Source organism: Pan troglodytes, chromosome 11 (genome assembly GCF_028858775.2).
Source record: "Pan troglodytes isolate AG18354 chromosome 11, NHGRI_mPanTro3-v2.0_pri, whole genome shotgun sequence".
NCBI lineage: Eukaryota > Metazoa > Chordata > Mammalia > Primates > Hominidae > Pan > Pan troglodytes.
The window spans coordinates 36,727,508-36,749,382 of NC_072409.2; the positions used below are offsets into that span (position 1 = coordinate 36,727,508).

General features: G+C 37.0%; 1 protein-coding gene across 1 annotated transcript in view; it reads left to right on the forward strand.

Annotated features, from left to right (window-relative positions):
• Positions 1-21,875, forward strand: part of GRIN3A (glutamate ionotropic receptor NMDA type subunit 3A) — a 170,471-nt gene that overhangs the window by 49,343 nt on the left and 99,253 nt on the right. Inside the window, exons 2-3 of the mRNA XM_003312211.6 lie at positions 1,933-2,537; positions 17,255-18,302. Coding sequence (XP_003312259.3) covers positions 1,933-2,537; positions 17,255-18,302 — 1,653 coding nt within the window. The remainder of the gene's footprint in view (positions 1-1,932; positions 2,538-17,254; positions 18,303-21,875) is intronic.

Sequence of the window (21,875 nt, forward strand, 5' to 3'; positions counted from 1 at the left end):
AGGAAATAAAAAGGAAGAAGGAAAGGAAGAAAGCTAAAAGAGGAGGGCAAAAGAAAACACAGGAGCAATTTATACAAATCAAAATGAGGAGTGAGGAAATGAAGCTTCCGTTTCTCTCACATCAACATCCTGCTGGCAGCTCAAGCCTGGACACCCAGAGCTACCTATTGGATCCTGTCTCCTGGTTTTTGAGACCTTTCTCTCTTTTGCCTCTCACATCTGATCTTGTCACTAAATCCTTTTTATTTTATTCTATTCTATTTTTGAGACAGAGTCTCACTGTGTTGCCCAGGCTGGAGTACAGTGGTGCAATTTTGGCTCACTGCAACCTCCATCTCCCAGGTTCAAGCAATTTCTGGCTAATTTTTGTATTTTTATTAGAGACGGGGTTTCACCATAACAGCCAGGCTGGTCTCGAAATCCTGACCTCAAGTGATCCTGCCTCGGCCTCCCAAAGTGCTAGGAGTACAGGCACAAACCACCGTGCCTGGCCAATCCTTTTTAATTTTAAAAAGACCATTTTTCATTACCCTCCCTACCATGAAGAGCAGTAGAACACTTAGCATGTAATCAAGATCTTGAGGGGCTTCTAATTCCCCATCCCTGTTGAATGCTTCCCAGTGATGATTTTTCCAACGCTCTGTTTTTATCATTACAAGCTTTGCTCAAAAGCTTAATTTGGAAAGACAAAAGACAAATTCTCAGAACAAATTTTAAGAATAAATTTTAAGACTCCATCCTACCTACCATCATGAGTACCTACAGTCATAGTTTTCCTCCTGTAAACCTCTGTGGAGTCCTCACTTTTTATTCTACACGTATCAAAGTCATTTAAATCCTTCAGAGAGTTTAAAGTGCAGCATAAATTCTATTTCCTGTTACACATTTTTTGGTACGTAGGGACAGGCCACACTTCTTTGTTTCATACAAGGGCTTGAGATTTTACTGAGAAAGGCTTCCTCATTTCTTAATGCATATTATTGAATGTTCAGCAAGCTCTTAAAAACAATCCAATAGTTCCCAAAATAAACATAGTTGATTCCACCAATATTTATTGTGCCCTTAACGTATATAAGACATTGTGCTAAACATTGTCAGGATGTCAGATGCTTGCTCTTGAGGATAACAATTAACAAATGTATTCATTGGAAGACTATTTCCACTTCAATTATATGACTAATAATTTGTGACTTTTCAAATAAGTTTCTCTTCTTCCATGAAGTTTGTGAATTCCACAAGTAGATAAAATTGTGATAGAAGTTACATAAGTGTGTTTAATGGCACAGATTTCACTTTTCACAGCAAGAATCCAGGTTCAGAAGATACAGAAAAGTAATCAAGCCTTTAACATTGCACTACACACTTAGTCTTGATGTATGTATTGAAAAGTATTCTGTACTTATTAGAAGTGTCTTCCTCAAGGGGCTGGAAGTTTAGGAAACTATGATGCATCCATCTTTCACATCATCCTTATAAAAATACCTGCATTTTGCTAAGATTTCCTGCCATTAATTTTAAAAAGAAACAAAAGTAATTTCTTCTCCTTATTGCATATGAGATCAAAGTTTAACAAATGAGGTCTTAATAGCGATACCAAGAAATGGGAAGCCATAAATGAGACTGCCTATATGGCAGTAGACAAGCTTGACAAAACTCCTAAACCAAATGTATGATTGTGTTACTTCTGATATTCACACCAAGAACCATCTGCCCTCTGGTATTCTTAGCAAAAATTATTAGGAAATCAGTTGTTAGGAATCAATAGTTCCATTAGACAGGAAGCATGGTTTTCCAAACTATGGGAATTTTATCCCAGAAATATGTATTACAGTGAAATTAAAGGATTAAGCCTCATAAGAAAGCAAAAGTACCCTATGTTAAAGTCTTTGGCCAATGCTTTCTAATTCTTCTTTTTCATATCTTTAAATACAGAATCCCCTTCACCTACAACTGAGTTTAGAAAATTCATTAAGTTCTGATGCTGATGTCACTGTCTCAATCCTGACCATGAACAACTGGTACAATTTTAGCTTGTTGCTGTGCCAGGAAGACTGGAACATCACCGACTTCCTCCTCCTTACCCAGAATAATTCCAAGTTCCACCTGGGTTCTATCATCAACATCACTGCTAACCTCCCCTCCACCCAGGACCTCTTGAGCTTCCTACAGATCCAGCTTGAGAGTATTAAGAACAGCACACCCACGGTGGTGATGTTTGGCTGTGACATGGAAAGTATCCGGCGGATTTTCAAAATTACAACCCAGTTTGGGGTCATGCCCCCTGAACTTCGTTGGGTGCTGGGAGATTCCCAGAACGTGGAGGAACTGAGAACAGAGGGTCTGCCCTTAGGGCTCATTGCTCATGGAAAAACAACACAGTCTGTCTTTGAGCACTACGTACAAGATGCTATGGAGCTGGTCGCAAGAGCTGTAGCCACAGCCACCATGATCCAACCAGAACTTGCTCTCATTCCCAGCACAATGAACTGCATGGAGGTGGAAACTACAAATCTCACTTCAGGACAATATTTATCCAGGTAGGATGCAAGGTCTCGGTTATATCCCCATTCATAGGGCCATGACAGAGAGTAAAATTCCCCTATCTGTCCGCTTTGCAGAAATCTTGACTCTGAGTAGCTTTAAACTTTAATAATATTTCTTAGAGGATTTCTGGTTATATAGGCTAGTATTTCATGATCTGCTATCTGTAATTTGATCTATAAACTTGTAAGTACATGGTATAGTGGGAGTGCTCAATCCTGCCTTTAAACCTTGGTTTAGCTTCTTACTAGCTGTTGTGATCTTGGAAAGTTATTTAAAAGCTCCAAGCCTCAGTTTTCTAACTAGCAAAATAGTATAATGAATAGCTTGGTATAGTATAATAAAGATACCAAGAAATTTATATATGAAAAGTACCTAATACCATGCTTAGCTTATAGTAGATGCAAAATAAATGTTTCTTTTCCTACCCACTCTTTTCCATATCAATAAAATTAATCAAGTTTCTCTAAATCTATACAAAGAAAAAATTAGTCAAGCAAGAAATGGACTTTTCTCCCTCCTCCCTGGCCTTGATGCTTAAGACAGTATAGAGTAGTAAAGGCAAAGACTCTTGAACTCAAGTTCAGACTGTCTGAACTTGAAGTTTAGCACTGCCACTTACTACTTGAGTGACTTAATCAAGTTACTTAACTTCTCTGAGCCTTAATTTCCTTTGTTCTATATTCATTTATGTAAAATGGATATAAGAGTAGATCCTATTACCCATAGAATCATTGTGATTGATGATTGATAGATAGATAGAGATAATAGATGATAGATTGGTAGTAGACAAACAGGATACATTAATAGAACTAAGAGTTCCATAAGAGTATTATATATATATAAAATATTATTTATTTGTTTATACATTCATAATTATATTTGTTTATTTTTAAATTAAATACATTTCTGCTCCGGTTCCTCAATATGATCCAGAAACTAGAACGAAAATGTCCATTTAAAATAGAGAATAAAACATCATATGGAAATGGTTTTGGTGATTCCCGGGAAAGGGGGAATATCCTTAAAGGATATTTCATTAGGGCTTAGACTTTCTTCTGAAAAAGGACCACCTGTGGTCAGAGAGGCCAAGTCAGAAGATTATTATTTCTTCAAAGACGAAGGTTTCCCTGTAGACTAGGCCCTGTTTTTAGGCCATCCTGGAACAGTGGTATCTGACTATGTTGAGGACTACAAGGCAACCTCATAACTTCTTACCTTTAAAACAGACATGATAATGGGCAACACAGCGAGACTCCGTCTCAAAAAAAAAAAAAAAAAAAGACATGATAAAAGGTCAAGGGGTGCAAATAGTTGTACATTTAATTTTACATATATATATATGTATGTATAAATTGAGCACCTACTATGTACAAGGCAATATGCCAAATGCCATATGTAAGGGAAAAGTGAAAGACTGAACACAACCTGTAAACTCCTTAAAGAATGTTGTTAATAAAATTTTTCAAATATATTTACTACAAATCTATTAGTAATAAAATTAGATGTTCTATCATCATCTGAACTTTCCCTTTTTCCCATATTATAATTTCCACAAGATTAAAATCCATGCATATTTTATTTTATAGCCACTCTCCAGATTTAATCTACTGTTGGCACGCTCGCACATAATTAAGGTTCAGAATTTTATCTAAGACAAGAAACATTCTCCTTTACAACAAAAATACAAGCAAAGTTTTGATTTATAATTTCAAATAGTCATCGTTTTGGAAGGACAGTCATAAACAGCAGCCAGGAAAAACCACTTATGAAAACTACATTGAGTTCCTTAGCATCTTTTTGTCTCATGTAAAAAGGAGAATGCAAGAAAAATGATTCTGTTTGAATCCTAAAAACGTTTAGAAACTACAGAGAAGAATATTTGTTGACTTAAGTTGTATATACCTTAGGGTCTCATTTTACCAAGATCAGACTGATCTTTCTGGCTCCTCAAGATTTAATTTATATTAAAATTATGTTCTTCTTTCCACAAGGATCCCATGGCATTTTGTATATAAAATTATATAGTGGTACTTGGCCCATTCTATCCTCATTATTTGTCTATGAATCTGAGTTCTGAGCTAGAATATAAATTCTGTTAAGTGGAGATGCTATTATTGAGCCTTATCCAATGCCTAGCCTATAGTAGGCACTTAATAGGTATTTATTGAAATGGACATAGAGTCCAGGGGCTGTGGCTCACGCCTGTAATCCCAGCACTTTGGGAGGCCGAGGTGGGCGGATCACGAGGTCAAGAGATCAGACCATCCTGGCCAACATGGTGAAACCCCGTCTGTACAAAAAAAAAAAAAAAAAAAATTAGCTAAGCGTGCTGGCACCGCGACTGTAGTCCCAGCTACGTGGGAGGCTGAGGCAGGAGAATCGCTTGAACCTGGGAGGCAGAGGTTACAGTGAGCGGAGATCGTGCCACTGCACTCCAGCCTGGCGAGACTCCGTCACAAAAAAAAAGAAAGAAAGAAAGAAAGAAAAAGACAGGAAGAAGGAAAGGAAGGGAGAGGGAAGGGAAAGGGAGGGCAGGGGATTGACATTGAAAGAAAGAAAAGTAACTTTCTGTTTTATTTACATCCTACATTATCTGTTGCTGTAGAAGAAATGGATAGATGGTAGATATTGTCTAAATTAAGTACTTTTTAAATTTACATAAATACTGGATGATTTCTGTTTGGTTTTCTTTCTCTCTCGCTTGCTCACTCTCTCTCTCTCTCTCTCTCTCTCTCACTGTCTCTCTCTCTCTCTCTCCTTATGGTGGGATGTTAGGTTAGTATATAGCCTCTGCCCTCGTGGCTATTTATTCCACAAACTTTGAAGCTGTAAAAGAAGATTGTGAGGTTTGAAGCCCAGCAGTAATTTACACCGGGTCAGTGACAATATTTTCATCATGATGAATGTGTTTGAGAAATGAACCCAAAGAACTTCAGGAAGTATACCTGAGACTTTTTAAACTCCTGAGGGATACAGGCAAAGAGAAAGTTTGAAAAGTATTCAGGAACAAGTCAAGGGAAATGAGCAAAACCCAGGAAGGAGACTTTATAATGAATAACTGAAAAGCTGCCTTAAGCCATAAAACATCTGTGGATTTTCCATCATCCTTATTTATTTTGTTTAATACAGTCTTTCAGAAAGTAAGTTATTCTCAGTCCATAAGTCACATCTGCATACAGTAATTTTCTTAATTGTTCTTAAATTTTGTGAGGCTGACCCCACTTCTTCACTGCATAATGAAAGTCGGGAGGATAATGAGCCATGAATAGTGGATGTCAGAGTTACGCAAGTTTTCATTTCTCACACAGTCATTTTCAGTTTGGGCTGACAGAACTGTTAACATCTTAAAATGTTAATGAAATCACCAAAAACATGGCATTTTCAGCTAGGCTTTCAGATTAGAAAAGTCATTTCTCATGGCAGACTACATACACATAATTACAGGTATTAGAGATTTTATTCTTCCTAGGTCCCCACATGCCAGAGCAAATGTCCATCATAACTAAATGTAGACAAAACATTCAGGGACCAAGTTCATAGCATGATCTTCAACAATCTTCAACAATATATTTACAAGTTTTGTTTTGTTTTGTTTTTGTTTTTGAGACGGAGTCTTTCTCTGTCGCCCAGGCTGGAGTGCAGCGGCGCAATCTCGGCTCACTGCAAGCTCCGCCTCCCTGGTTCACGCCATTCTCCTGCCTCAGCCTCCCGAGTAGCTGGGACTACAGGCGCCCGCCACCACGCCTGGCTAATTTTTTGTATTTTTAGTAGAGACGGGGTTTCACCGTGTTAGCCAGGATGGTCTCGATCTCCTGTCCTCATGATCCGCCCGCCTCGGCCTCCCGAAGTGCTGGGATTACAGGCGTGAGCCACCACGCCCAGCTACAAGTTGTTTTTTTAAATGTTAGTTAATTGGAGCAATTATTGGTGGAATATTATTTTGAGAATACCTTTATAAGCGCATTTGAATGGATGTTTTTGCCTAGCCAATGACCATGTGTTGAACTACGGTCGGGTAGACAAAATGAAGACTTGAATTCTGACATTTAGGAGCTGACAGTCTAGTGAATGAGGTCGAAATGTAAGTAAATGGTTATAAAACAATGGGATGTGTGATTTATAAGAATAGAGATATATTCAGATATACAGAGGGAAATAATTAACTCTTCTCAGATATTTGGTGATGAGGGGAAAACACTGGAATTGGATCCTGTAAATGAAAAGGGGTTTTTAGGTTTGGAACAAATTCACAGACAAAGGAAATGACATATGCAAATTCACCAAGACCTGAAAGATAAATTTAGTATGGCTGGAGCATTTATTGCATATGAAAAGGATTTGAGATGATTCTGGAAAAGTAGTCAACTTGATAACATACCACACAGAGTTTGTATGCCAAGCTAAGGCATTTGCATTTTATATGCAGAGCGGATGTCAACTGAATGGCAGAACATTAGCCCTGACATATTTATAAAAATCATAATCCTGTAACAAATTAACCAAATAAAGTAATACAGTATAAAAGCTTTGCAAGTAATTTTTTTAAACATTAGGATATAAACATTGTTTTTATTTCTCAAAATTGCTTTTAGCCTTGCCCACATTTACTCCCTTGCTGCATTCTGAACATCGGACTCTGGGGAAAGTGAATAGGAGTTTGAGAATTTACCTGCTGTTCCCAGGATTACGATTTGCCCATGCTTGCCTAAAGGCCCTAAGTGCTAATAAATTCATTGTTCCTGCAGAGAAAGCTCTATGGGTTGGTCATAATCTGGTCATGAGCACTTATCTTTTCTTGAAGAATCCCAAGAGTCTGGACACTGACAGACACCTTGTTGTTCTTGGCCTAAGAAGTCCCTAACCCTTTGACTAATTAGCCATAGTTCTGATCGTTTATTCTAGCTTCTAATTGGGATGTAGAATCCTCCTTTTCTTCTTTGAACAGCTTCTGCAGTTCTGTTCTGTATCCCTTGAGAATTGAATCAAGTAGTCAGTGATTAATTCGTTCCTTTGTTCACATGTATTTGCTGAAGTTAACTAATATAAGGTCAAGCCCTTGTCTGGAGACAGAAGGAATAGAAGGTAAGAGGCCATGCTGTCAGGAAGCTAGCAACCCCCTTCTGTTCTTCCACCAGGAGAAGACATGCTCATCTAATTATTCATAGTTTTATCCATTTTCCTTGACCTGGCTGTTTGGTTATTATTCTTCACTGGGATAACACCCTTTATACCAGTGATTATACTCCGCTGGTGCTAGCATTTCTAGGCCTCCCTCCTCAGTTGACCCTGAATTATGATTCAACACACTAGAGACTCTTTTCTCTTCAAACTATGTTTATCTTTATGCTTACACAGTCAAGCAATATCAATACTCACTGGCCTTTTATTAATAATAAATGTTTTCATTATTGATTCTGCATATATTGTTAAGAACCTATTATGTGCCAGGCATTGTGAAGAATTAGAAAATCTTCAAAAAAATGAATCAAACAAATGTCCATTCAAAAAACCCAACATATAAATTGATAATCATCACAATTTATTCCTGAACATTAGCAGAGTTCCAGAAGAACTTGAGGCTGAATGCTATAATTCTAATTTTGGATATTCTGTCCACTGTCACCATAACTTAGTGGCATTGTGACCATGTTAAAGTTATTTAAATGTCATAAACTTTAATTTCCTTAACTATAAGGATACTTATCTCAAAAAGTTAAGTAGTATGTCTAAGGTCATTCAGCTACTACTTTGCAGGGGAAGATTTAAACCAGTTTATCTAAATTCATATTCCAGGCTCTTTCAGAATTAGTATAAGCCTTCCTTAATTGGGATCCTATTACTTTTTAATTTATATTCTTTCAGCCTGAAGCTATACAAATCGCATCTGCATACAGTAATTTTCTTAATTGTTCTTAAATTTTATAAGCATTCTTGTCCTAAGGACCTCTACCAACACAAACTGGTTAACCCACGTATTTCAACATGTACTTAAAAGAAATGCAGTTGCATTAAACATGGAAGCCAGGGGTTGGAGGCTGCTTAGCACTAGCTCCCTGGAGTCCTGAGAAGAACACATTGCTTATGGCTGATCCAGTATACCTAACTCTTACTCCTAGGTTAACTTTCTCTGCTAGGGCTACTAAGGTGTTGATACTTCTAGAAAAGACATGTTTGGGTTCATGAATCTCAGGGATCAACACTTAAGGTCTGTGTGTTCAGATGTTTTCAGTAGGAACCCTTGTCAGCCGAATGATTTGGCTGGAATTCTTTGAAATTACCTCCACTCCAGGTCACTTAAGTCATGCCAAGAGATGAGTCTAAAATTTTCCCTAAGTCACTGCGGGGCGGGGTCGGGGGGACTCACATAAGGGACACTGGAAAACGTATATTCCCTCAAGACTCTATTTTGATGAATACAGCTCAAATTTACTTAATCTAGGATTCAGCAGATTTTAAACTGTGGAATATTTCCCAATTAGGAGAGCTTCCAAGCTTTTATGTGCCCGAGAAGGAACTGTATTCTTGGTTGACTTTTTCACTTTATATGCATCTACTGTAAAGTCTGGAAATCTGCCAAAAAGTATGAAACTATGCAGAGTAATACTGAAGCTCTACTCTGATTTTCAGATTTATCTCTCAAGACCACTTCAATCTGCATACCCTACAACCCTTAGGATAGATGTTTGACTGGTAAATACTGCATAATGTCTTATTGCCAGGGCTATGCCAAGGCAATACTTGAAGGGACATCAACACCTTGGCTAGCACTGGGGCCAGATCCAAAGAGCCAGAATGAATTGAGTTGTGATGTTTCACAGTGTGACCAGGAACAGTTCAAGGGCTAGGCAGAGATCATAATTGTATAGAAGAGTCAAGGTTCATACCAAAAAGCAAAAGGTAAGGACAATGATATAGGGGTATGGAATAAATCAAACTGTTTTAGGTAACATATCAGAGAAGAAAACACAGAGAGAAAAAAGTGCCAGCTTGCCAGTTACAACACATGGAAGCAAGAAAAAGAGATTACCATGTCTGTGTGTATGACTTCTTGATGTAGCAAGCCCCTCATACACACCAATAGTAACACAGCACAAAACATGTATTAAATTATGACCCCACCACATAGATTAGTATTGTTCTCTTCTTGGTGAAAACTTCAAGAAAGGTAGGAGCTCTCCTTCCACCCTACAGTTTCACCTATAAGTAACTGAATTTTGCAGATATTGACAAAACATAGACCCAAATGATTCATATATGTGTACATATATGTTTAATATATTACTAAATTGCTGTTGACCATTAACTGATAGAAATATTTTTTAGAAGATGAGCCTTGTATGCAATTTTAAAAGATGACATAATCAGGGATTATAGCGTGCAGGGCCTTCTGTTCTGAGGATGGAAATTTAGCAATTTCCAAACCCTATTAAACTCCTTCTCATCAGAGAGGTTCCCCATTGAACTAACTTCAATTTTTTATACTCTCCATTATTCAGGAGGAAAATGTATTGAAAGTTTAATCCTTCAAACAATTTGCAAATTACAAATGCAAATGTTTCCTGACTTAATGAGCCCCATTCTTCTGGCAAAGTGATGAAGATCGCTGTAAGAGATACATGTCTGATTTGAGCAGAAGACATGTGTTTAATTGCATTTACCCCAAAACATTACTGAGCAGTTACCCTGGCCAAGCACTGTGTTGTGCCTAAGAGTCAAAGATGACTCAGTGAGATAGGTACTTAGATAAATGCTGAAGCCTCTTTCAGCTTGACAGCCTGCAGTGTTATGAAGCAGAGCAGTGGGGAAGGGAGAACAGCAATTCTGTGGAAGATGCTGCTCTCCAAATCTGGAGTAGGTCCAAACCCATGCCTTTGAGGGCCTTATAGTCTAAAAAGTCAAAGATGAGATAAATAAACTGCCAAATTCTTCTACTTTAGGATAGTAAGAGGAGAGTCAAGGAGTCATTTTACATGTAAGCTCAAGAAATCACCCACATTTAATGTTTAATTTGGAGAACTGTCCCATATATGGAGAAGAAAATCAAACAGAATTGGACCACAGGTAAGCTCTGTGGCTAAAATGGACAAATTCATGTTATCATAAAAGGAAGGCAGATACCACAGGGCTCGGCTTTGGTGAAACAAGCCACAAAATGAAAGCTGAACTAGTAACAACTCGCCATCAAGTACAGAAAGGTTCCCTAGGGCCGTAAGAAAAGGGAAAAATGGTAAAAGAGACATAAAAAAATAAAGGGAAGTAAATAGATGGATCTCAGAAGGCAGTGGGAAGGGAGCTGGAATGGCGACAAATAGTAAATTAACTAACGATGGTCAAAGAGCTGCTTTAAGACAAGATCTCCCACTAACAAGACAGAATATTGGCATTTCCGCTATACAAAAACCACTAAAAAGAAAAGGGGGAGAGGGAGGGAGAGAGAAAAACAAAAAATTCAGAAAAAATAAAATAAAAGAAAAGAAAAGAAAAGAAAGAGTATTAAAGAAACAATGAGCCAACTGTAGATTAACCACATGCCAGAAACAGTGGAGGGAAGGGAGCCAGAGGAAGAGGTGTAAAATGAGAATAATTTAGGAAATCAGAGAGTTTAGGGGAAAGCCCTGAAAAAATAAGAAATATACACATGGAAAAATACAAATGTAAACTATGTATAGTAAATAATTCAGATAACTGGAGGTCTGTGGACATTGTGAAATATCAAAATTGGCTGTAAGAGTTCTAAAAGACAATCCAAAGAGAGAATAGCTTAGGGCTCTTGAATGAAAAAGAGCAGAAAAAAAAAGACTACATAAGTGTGAACTTGTGACAAATGCAAAAGTGTAGAACTCTGGAGAATGTGAGTTTTTAATTAGAAGATTCATCGTAGATATGAATCACATTAAGAAAAGATAGGATTACTGAACATCTATGTCAAGTTTCTCTTTCTCACAGAAAAAAAAAAAAGGAAAAGGGGAAGGTTTAAGAATATTCCTTTGTCTCAAATGATAAGGACTTTATTGAGCTGGGTTTTCTACTACATGCCAATAGTTGGTAGATCGCAAGCTAAATTAAAAGTAACCAAGAAGCAAATATTTAAATTCCATGTATAGGAGCAAGTAATCCTGACAAGTAAACTCAGTAAACCTAACAAGAATTAGGTGATCCTGGTAGGAAGGGAGTTTGAGGGAATGTTACTAGTAATAATATTCTTAAAGATTCCTAATCAGGCAAAAGCAAAAAATCAAAATGAAGTTCTCACAGAAAAAAAAAAATTGATAGAGCTTTATGCAGCATGAGTAAATCCCTCATTCCTCAGGGGGGAAATATCAAATATGATAAGATGATCATGGGAAAAGAACTTCAGCTTAGTTTTCAAGATATAAGAGAAAGAGGATATTGATATGTTTAATGATACAAAGACAGTTCCCAGGGGGAAAAATTAATTTTAAGGCCTTGTAGTACAAAATAGATATTCACATAGACAGATATGATTAATGGAAGGCAATAAATAGGGGGAAAAAGAAAAGGTAATAGGGCAATTTAAAAGAAAAAAAGAAAGGTAGATATACAAAGAGACAAATTGATGAGTGAAAAATGATTGAAGTAGAAATAAATATATGGTCATAAATAGCTAGGTCATGAAAGAAGACACTTGAGGATGGTGATGCATTTAAACAACACAAAAGTGATTAATATGTAGACAGAAATGAAGGCTGAAAACAATGGACCTATTTCAGAGCTATTTCCACAGCCAGAAAAAATACAAATTCATAATAAACATAAACACATAATACTAATAAAACTTGATGTGTCAAATAAGACAAGAAAAATGAGGGGGGCAACAATTCTTAAAATCTCTAAGAAAAGGGCAACATTATTTGTAGTGGAAAATTTTTATTTAACTTTAGCAAATTTTAGGCAGTTACAAAAAGTAAAAATAGCACATGACTAATGTAATTAATACATTAAGATAATCAATGTATTAACTGCAGTTAACATTTCACAGAGAATGTACACCCATTTTGATTAGCACATAGAATATTTACCCAAAATGACAGTATTTCAGCATCCAAAACAGGCTATAAACTTAAGCAGCAGATTTTTATATGTGAAAAATACAATAAATCAAAGCTCAAACCTTTTAAAATTACAAAAAAAAAAAAAACCCCTCCTATGTCAACACTGTGCCAGGTCTAAATCCTACACGTATTACCTATTTATCATATGTATTCTGTCTCCTTCAATAGAATATAAGCTGCATAGATTGTGGTCTTACTTCACTACTACACCCCCAGCACCTAGGACAGTGCCTGGCACATAGTGAGTATTGTGGAATAAATAGATGATTGAATGTGTGATGTGTTGCTCATTTTATGATGAATAAATAAGAAAATACTTTAATTAGGATGTCAACATTTTGCATGCAAATATGGCTTCTAAAATGTATCTTAAATATATTAAATATTGATCTTGCTTATGCTGTGAACTGTCTCAGAAACATTTTCTAAGTAATTTGCAAAGTGCAGATATTATCTCAGCTGTTATGCAAATCAACAAGTATTCTTAATTAGTGACATATTGGGAGATTTTAATAAAGAAAAATTCATTAGTAAGCCTCATTCTTTTAAGGAGAATGGTATCTTGGGAGGTTTGTTGATAAAAAAGATGAATACCTGAACTACTTTGTTAAACACTCACTAAACAAGGTTCTCACTCATGGAGTTAGATCCAGGCCCTTATCAAACCATGACAAAGATATTGTAAGTGGTCTCTTAGTCACCATTTTTCTTCCCTATATGTGCATTTTACTTGCCTCCAGGCCAATATTAACTAATGTAGATCTCTGTTAAAGTCATTATGCTACTCAGTAATCTTCATGGTTCCTCTTTTCCTACTAAAATAAAATCCAATGTCATAAAACAGGTACATGAGGCCTCCATAGTCTAGTTTCAACCTGCTTTCCCTACGTTATTTTCTAATATTTTTCTACCCTGCTCTCCAATCAGATTATTATGCTTACTACCTCCTCTTACATTTTCCACCTTCTTACCTTTCTTCATAACATTCCTGACTCTGGAAGATTTGTTTAGAGTTCATATCCAGGCTGGAGCAGTTATCTGATCAGCACAGAGAATGGTAGTATTACTGTTCCCTTTGATCCAGGCTCTAAATTTTTATTAAAGGAACTTAAGGTTACTTTTTTAAACCCACATTGCTATATGGGCTTACATTGAGTTTATATTCAACTAAATACTAACAGGTCTTATTTATATGACCTTCCGTCAAGCTGAGTTCCACACATTCTTAGTAAAGTTTGCAACCCTGTACATTTGGCCCTCTTAAATCACTGCTTTCCTTTTTGAAAACAAAATATCTCTTGATTATACCATCTCCTCTCCATTTCTGCTACTGCCTTAGCCCTTACCACCTTAAGCCCTTTATGAAACTAGCAGAGAGAGAGTAAAAGAGGAAGCAAAAGAAAGAAGGAAGAAGCATTGTTCCTCACATGTGGACTTATGTTCAGTCCCCTCGTCCTTCCAAACTATGTCCTATATAACTAGCAAGGAAAAAAAGCATTGTAAAATTAAATCGAATGATCATGACTCCCCCCAGACAAATTCCCCTCAATGCCTCCTTGTTGTCTTCACTGTAGCCTCAGATCTGATGTAATTAATTTCCTATCCTCATCTCCCTCCTTATTTTTCATCTCTTATCGTCAAACAGCTCACACTCTCTGTCTCTGGCCTTTGTATTTGTATTTCCTTGAGACGACAACATAATTTCCCAGCTTCTCTTCCTGGCTTACTGTAATTCCTTCTTCAAGACTCAGCTCTGGCACTTCCTCCTCTACGAAACTTTCCTTGGCACCCTATAGTAGAATGTGCAGGTGCTCTTCCTCTCTGTTCCAGTGACACCAGATTTACCTCTATCATGATGCTCATTATGCAGGTCTGAATTGCCTGCTCACTTTCTCTCTCCCCAGAATTAGACTTTGAGCTTCTTGAGCTCCTTGAGACCAATGAGTTTGTCTTTCATCCCTGTAACTCTAGAGTTGGAAGAGTCCCCAGGAGTTTGTCAGTTTATGGTGCCAGTAAAACTATTCTTGATTTTTCTTCTTGTTTATCCAAGAAGAGTAAAGGGCAAGATAAAAAAGGAATGTGATGGAATTCAATTTAAGCAAAATCAGGATTTCAGCCTTTTGATATTTTAACTAATTTAGTGAGCATTTATATTTTGCTATGCATTGTCATTCCATTAGTACAGGTGACTATAATTAAAGCTTTCATGAGATTATTTTGATTCACCCTTATCATAAGACTAAAAATGAAACAGACACAAATAATCTGCCATAAACGGTGATTCTCTGGGACCCAATTTTTTGGAGCCAGTAGTGAAACAAGCATTGGATTTTCTGGGCTGGGAAAACTGGAGATATTCAGGTCCCTATTGATTTGCCTTCTTTGGAAAATGACTGGCTCGAAGACAACTGGGCCTTGTCCCTCTATCATGGCCATCTTAAATGTTATTTAATACCAATAATCAGTAATAGGTTTTACTGGAATGACGGAGTTGTGTAATCTCTGGAAATTTTCTGAAGATTTCTAGTGCCTTTTTCTGATATGGTTTAAGCATATATTTGGTCAAAGGTAGTCTCTCAAGGGTCCATCCAGTTAAGAATCTATAATCATTAAGCCTCAAACATTCTTAAAATAATGAAGGGTTCCTCTTTCCACAACTTCCTCTTTACTTTCCTGATCAGTAAATTGACCAGAAGAAATTAACCTACTTACTACTAACTGTTTATTTCTTATATCAGCAAGTATGTACATGTGTGTGTTTTAACAAATCTAAAAGTAAATTTCTTATAAACAAGTGTGTCAGCTTTCCCTTATAGTACCTAGGTAATTATCAATTGATTAATCTGTATATTTTAATGATTTGGCTCCTTCTCTAAAGAAGCAGAAAACTACTTCAAAATCTAAGATAGCTGAGACTTCATTACTTGTTGCAAAATAGAATTTAAGTGGTAGAATCCCACTGGGGAGTACCAACATGAATCATTACCATTACACACAATCTTCCAAAATGAACAGTTTCACTGCATTGATTGATAGTAGCATCTTCAAATGTGATTTGCATTTATATCTCTAATGAAAATTAATACGTACTTCACACTTTCTGATTTTTCTATGTCCCTTCTGTGGCAACATAATGTCTTATTACTTCTATTTGCATTTGTAAATTATAGAGTAATATTTGTGACAGGCAATGGGTGAATATGTTTTGCTAAGAGCCTACACTTACATCATCTGATTTTTCAAAATATCTACTGCTTTCCACTCTACATTTCAATTTAATTTCTTTTAATTTGAAATGTATCTTGAGTAACTGCCATGGATTTATCATAATGCAATACTTTGTGTTTCCAACTTTTAAAATTGTATTAAAATTATTGGAAAAAGTAACCTGGAGACAGCCTTGACTGAAAAAAACTTGAATGACATTAAGTCAGAGTTACCATATCTGGAATATTTGTTCCATGTTAGATGTAGCATGTGCTTTACATAAATTATTTCCAACTGTTGTAATGAAGGAAGTATTTTCTCTATTTTGCTGGTGACAAAACTAAAGCATAGAGTTAAGTACATTGTTCAAGGGCCATGTTAGCAGGTGGCTAGACCAATATTCAAATGGGGGTGGATCTGATGCCAAAGCCTGGGCTTTTATTCTAACACAAGGCCACAAGCCACATTAATCTTTATTATTGCCATTAATATGCCACAAGCTTATATGTTACCTCTTACTGTCTAATCTTCCCAGACTCAAAAAAGACATAGGCTAAGACCAAGCCATATTAGTCTAGTTTTTCTGTCTAGTCCATATCAGAACATATACTGTAAGTGCCCTAGTCCACAGGGTTAGGAATCACTATATTATTTAGTTGGTAATTTTCCTTTCTGTGGCTTCTGGCATAAGCTCTCTCTAGAACCAGGGCCAATTGTTTCTCTCTAATGACTTGGAGGGAGGCTAGCCTGAGGCTATCCTTAAAAGTGCAAGTTGATTTATCATCTTTTCCTTTGTTCCATGGATGAGATCCAACATGCAGCTTCAACTAGCCTCACGGGGACAGATATGTTAACTGATTTCATTCCACAAGAAGAAACATTGGTAACAAGATTTGGCTATTTTCTAATGTTATGAATGTAGTGTTTAAGCAATTATTAAAGTATATGCATACTTTTTAAATCTCATTCCCTGTGCCAAATATCTAGATAGATCGATAGATACATAGATAAATAGAAGGTGTAGTTACAATTGAACATAGTCAACAATAGAAATAAGATATGTTAAAGATGCTGAAAACCTCCATAGCTTGAAAAGTTGTGAGAATATGCAATTAACAGTTTACAACAGAAAATGGTTAACACATCTCTTAACTAGGAATTAAAACATTTGGAGTAAGACTAAGAGTCAAGCACCTGGCTAGAATATTAGAACCTGAGAGTGAAATCTCATTTGCTTAGTGCAATAGGACTTTACTCCTATAATAGAGAATGAGTCCAGCTTATTAACATCTGAAGAAATTATAGGCACTGTCTTTTTAAATAAAAATTCGAATTTATTTTTATTAGGACAAGGAAGCAAAGCTGAACACTGCTTCCTATCTTTGGCCTCACTTCTTTTCTTACTTTTTGCCTTTGCTCCTCTTTCCCAGGTTTCTAGCCAATACCACTTTCAGAGGCCTCAGTGGTTCCATCAGAGTAAAAGGTTCCACCATCGTCAGCTCAGAAAACAACTTTTTCATCTGGAATCTTCAACATGACCCCATGGGAAAGCCAATGTGGACCCGCTTGGGCAGCTGGCAGGGGGGAAAGATTGTCATGGACTATGGAATATGGCCAGAGCAGGCCCAGAGACACAAAACCCACTTCCAACATCCAAGTAAGCTACACTTGAGAGTGGTTACCCTGATTGAGCATCCTTTTGTCTTCACAAGGGAGGTAGATGATGAAGGCTTGTGCCCTGCTGGCCAACTCTGTCTAGACCCCATGACTAATGACTCTTCCACATTGGACAGCCTTTTTAGCAGCCTCCATAGCAGTAATGATACAGTGCCCATTAAATTCAAGAAGTGCTGCTATGGATATTGCATTGATCTGCTGGAAAAGATAGCAGAAGACATGAACTTTGACTTCGACCTCTATATTGTAGGGGATGGAAAGTATGGAGCCTGGAAAAATGGGCACTGGACTGGGCTAGTGGGTGATCTCCTGAGAGGGACTGCCCACATGGCAGTCACTTCCTTTAGCATCAATACTGCACGGAGCCAGGTGATAGATTTCACCAGCCCTTTCTTCTCCACCAGCTTGGGCATCTTAGTGAGGACCCGAGATACAGCAGCTCCCATTGGAGCCTTCATGTGGCCACTCCACTGGACAATGTGGCTGGGGATTTTTGTGGCTCTGCACATCACTGCCGTCTTCCTCACTCTGTATGAATGGAAGAGTCCATTTGGTTTGACTCCCAAGGGGCGAAATAGAAGTAAAGTCTTCTCCTTTTCTTCAGCCTTGAACATCTGTTATGCCCTCTTGTTTGGCAGAACAGTGGCCATCAAACCTCCAAAATGTTGGACTGGAAGGTTTCTAATGAACCTTTGGGCCATTTTCTGTATGTTTTGCCTTTCCACATACACGGCAAACTTGGCTGCTGTCATGGTAGGTGAGAAGATCTATGAAGAGCTTTCTGGAATACATGACCCCAAGGTAATACTTCATTTTACTTTAGCTTTCTTGATTGTCCATTATAATTCCATATGTTGTATCTTCTGCTGTAGTATGCTCATGTTCTTCCATCTAGCATGGGAATATTCTCTCAGCCAAGTATAGAGACTAGTCCAAAAGTCTGTTGCCTGGTTTAACTAAATATTTCATTGTTTGTTTCATAAACGAAACAAAAAGACAGAGAAGTTTTGGGGAGTGTCTTTTCTAGAGTAGGTCTTTCTGATAGAAATATCTATTAATGCATCTTTTCCTTGTATTATTTGACCATCTGATAGCACACCTATCAGGGAATGGTCTTATAAGGTATTTTCACCCAAAGCACACCTTAAAAACTGATGAATTACTTATCTTGGGAATTAATAAAAATAAATTGGAAGATCCATATTTTAAATAGCAAAGAATCTTTTTCATCACTAAAAAGTGATACAATGGAAAGAATTAAATTTTATTATAAGCACCAAAGTCAACTGCTAGGGAACTCACTGAGTGTAGAACAAGGAGTATCAGACTAACTGAGATGGCAGAATTAGCTAAGGCCTATAGAGTAAGGGGAGCTGCTCAGCTGACTACCTTGCATAGAAGGGAGAGTGCCAGCAGTCCAAGGACATTCAAGAAGATTTTGTCTATCCAGGGTACCCTTGATATCCTAGACATCTGACCCTAAGGGAAGAAGGAAGAGGAAGTGTAGAGTGCGGGTAAACAGCCAAAGCAGGTAATACTTAGGTAAGGACAGCCATTCCATGTTCTCTCTGGATTGAACCAGGGCCCCTCTAAGTGAGCTGGGGTACAGAAAATTAGTCCCGCCCAATAGGACTAGAGAGAGGGGACTGTCAAGGACCAAGGCAATTAGAACAGAGCTCAGGGGAGTACTGCAGTCCTGATGGGAAAGAGAGTGCAGATCTGAAGCTGCAGTGCATTCCAACATGTAGGATACATTAAGTAGAGATTGGAGAAAGGTTCAATTCAGCAGGCACACTCAAGACATACCATGTCTAAAGCAACTTAAGCTAAGCTGAGCCTTTCAAATTATAAAACATTCACAGGCTTTTCCAAATGCCCCTTGTCACACCAAGTCTCAATGTATTGAACTATTTACTATAAGTTACTATTAAACATTTAAAATTAATTTCATAGACCATCAATAAGTAGGACATTTGTAGCTATCTTTACTAAATGATAGAATGCCCCAGAGGGCTGGTGGCAGCTTTAAAGATTTTTCATAGATGGTTTCAATTGGATGTAAGTTCTGTTTTGCAACCAAAAGAATGTAAGAAATTTGACCCATATATTGCAAACCTTCTGATAAGTGACATGAACCTCATGAGAGGATTCAGCCAACAATGCCTCATTGACTAGGCAAGAAATTTTGTAACTTCTCAATGAATACTCAGGGCTTTATGTTAGGAGCTGGAATTCAGTGAACACAAATAAAATCATTAGCATAAATAAACGCATCACCCTAAAGGGAGATGTTGGTGATGCTTCTGCATTCACATTCTGCACTGGCATCAGCAGCCTTTGTTTATTCTTTGCCCCAGGAGTCCTGTAAATCTTCTGAAGGTTTTCAGCCTCACTAGAAACTTAGATTATTTGTGAGAATCTCAACAAAGTGACTCCTAAATTATTAGCTCAAAATTAAAAGTATTTAGTCTGATCTAGTAAAAAAAAAATCTAATATATGCCTGTTGTGGAGATTTCAGGCCATTATCTTATGTAAAAAGATGAACACAATACTAACTAGAGCTTTATTTATCAGAACGAGTGATTGCCAAAATTAAGCCAGGGATGCTATGCATGAAAAAGCTGTAAGAGTGATTATGCTAAAGTATTAAAAATAAAATTATAAAGACAAGCTATATGTAGCAGTGAAATTATTTTTAAGCAAAAAGAAATAATCATTTCATCTCTGACTCTACCAGAATAAAGAGTGAAATTTTTTAATAAGTCTAACCCAGTCCACAAGACAAAGCCAGCAGAACTGGACAAAGTCAACTTTGCATTACAACTAGTGAGTTCTTAATGAAATGGGACAAACCTAAATCTAAACTATTTTCAATTTGAGATAATAAATGAATTTCCACTAAGTTTCCTAAAAATGTGCATGTGTGTACTAGCGTTGTTTCTACGGTAAAATATCTCTTTTGTAGGTTCACTTCTTTCCATAAAAAGACACCCAGCTTACTTAGCTAAGCAATGCTTGACCCCGGGATTTAGGAGGAATAATTGTTGTGATAGAATTTTTTAGTTTTCATCCAAATATGTCATATTATGTGGACTACATAATGTCCTCACTCTCAAACAGAGATACAAGATAAAAATTATTTCCACATCCCTCAGTCACTCAGAATGTACTCTTATTATACCGTAGTTACTCACATGAGTGCTTTTCTCTCCTATTAATGCTAAATTCCTTGAGGAGGGCCTATACCATTTCTTATACTAAATAAGGTAGAGCAATTCAGAGGTAAATGAGTCAAATTGTTTGACTTCAATCAATTAGGGAAGAAAAGACATAAACAAAAGGAGAAGCAACTTAGAAGGTTACAAATACGCCAAAGTTTAGCAACAGATGAAGTACTGTCCAAGTTCAAGGAAAGAATGATCATCTTCAACTCATTACAATGGAAGAAAGTTTAATTAATAAGGTAATATTTGTGCCTATTCTTAAAGAATAGTAAGAATTCAGAATGTGTGTCCAGGGAGGAGAAATGGATATCCTAAGTGAAGGAGCAGAATGAATTGCTTGGAGGTAATACTTTATATTACCTATAAAGTATACCTATTTTGTAATATAATGTATTACCTCCAAGTAATTCATTCTGCTCCTTATAATATAAAGTATATAGGTATATAGTATAAAGTATATAGGTAATACGAAGTATAAAGCACAGGCAAGATATGAGGAATCTAATTTAGCTACAGCATAGGTTACAGGAGTGGAAGGAGATAAGATCCAAGTCTGGAAAAAGTAAGCTTAATTGAGATAACAGAGGATCTTTGATGTCAGGCTAAGAAGAGTGAACTTCAATATAGATCCATGGCCATTTTTGAACAATAGAATAGCACAGTATAGTGGTATCCATTTAGGATGGCTGCTTCAGCAGCAGGCAAACAAGATTACAAGAGAAAGAAAATGAATAGAGCTGAAATTATAGCTTTGGTCACTGACATAGATTTGGTCACTGAAGAAAGGATGTGAGAAATATTGCATTTCAATCAGCAGGACTTGGCAATTAATTGGCTGGGAGAGGCAACAAAGAGTCACACCTTCAGAGCTGCAGGCCTGAGTGTCTGAGAAGATGCTGGTACATTCAAGGAAGCACAGAAACAGCAGTTCACGGGCTAGAAAATATGGTAGTCCGTTCAGTTTCATGCATGGCATATTTTAAACTTTTAATTTAAGTTTAGGGGTACATGTGCAGGTTTGTTACATAGGTAAACTTCTGTCGTGGGGGTTTGTTGTATAGATTATTTCCTTGCCCAGGTATTAAGACTAGTACCCATCAGTTGTTTTTCCTGATCCTCTCCCTCCTCCCACCCTCTACCCTCCTATAG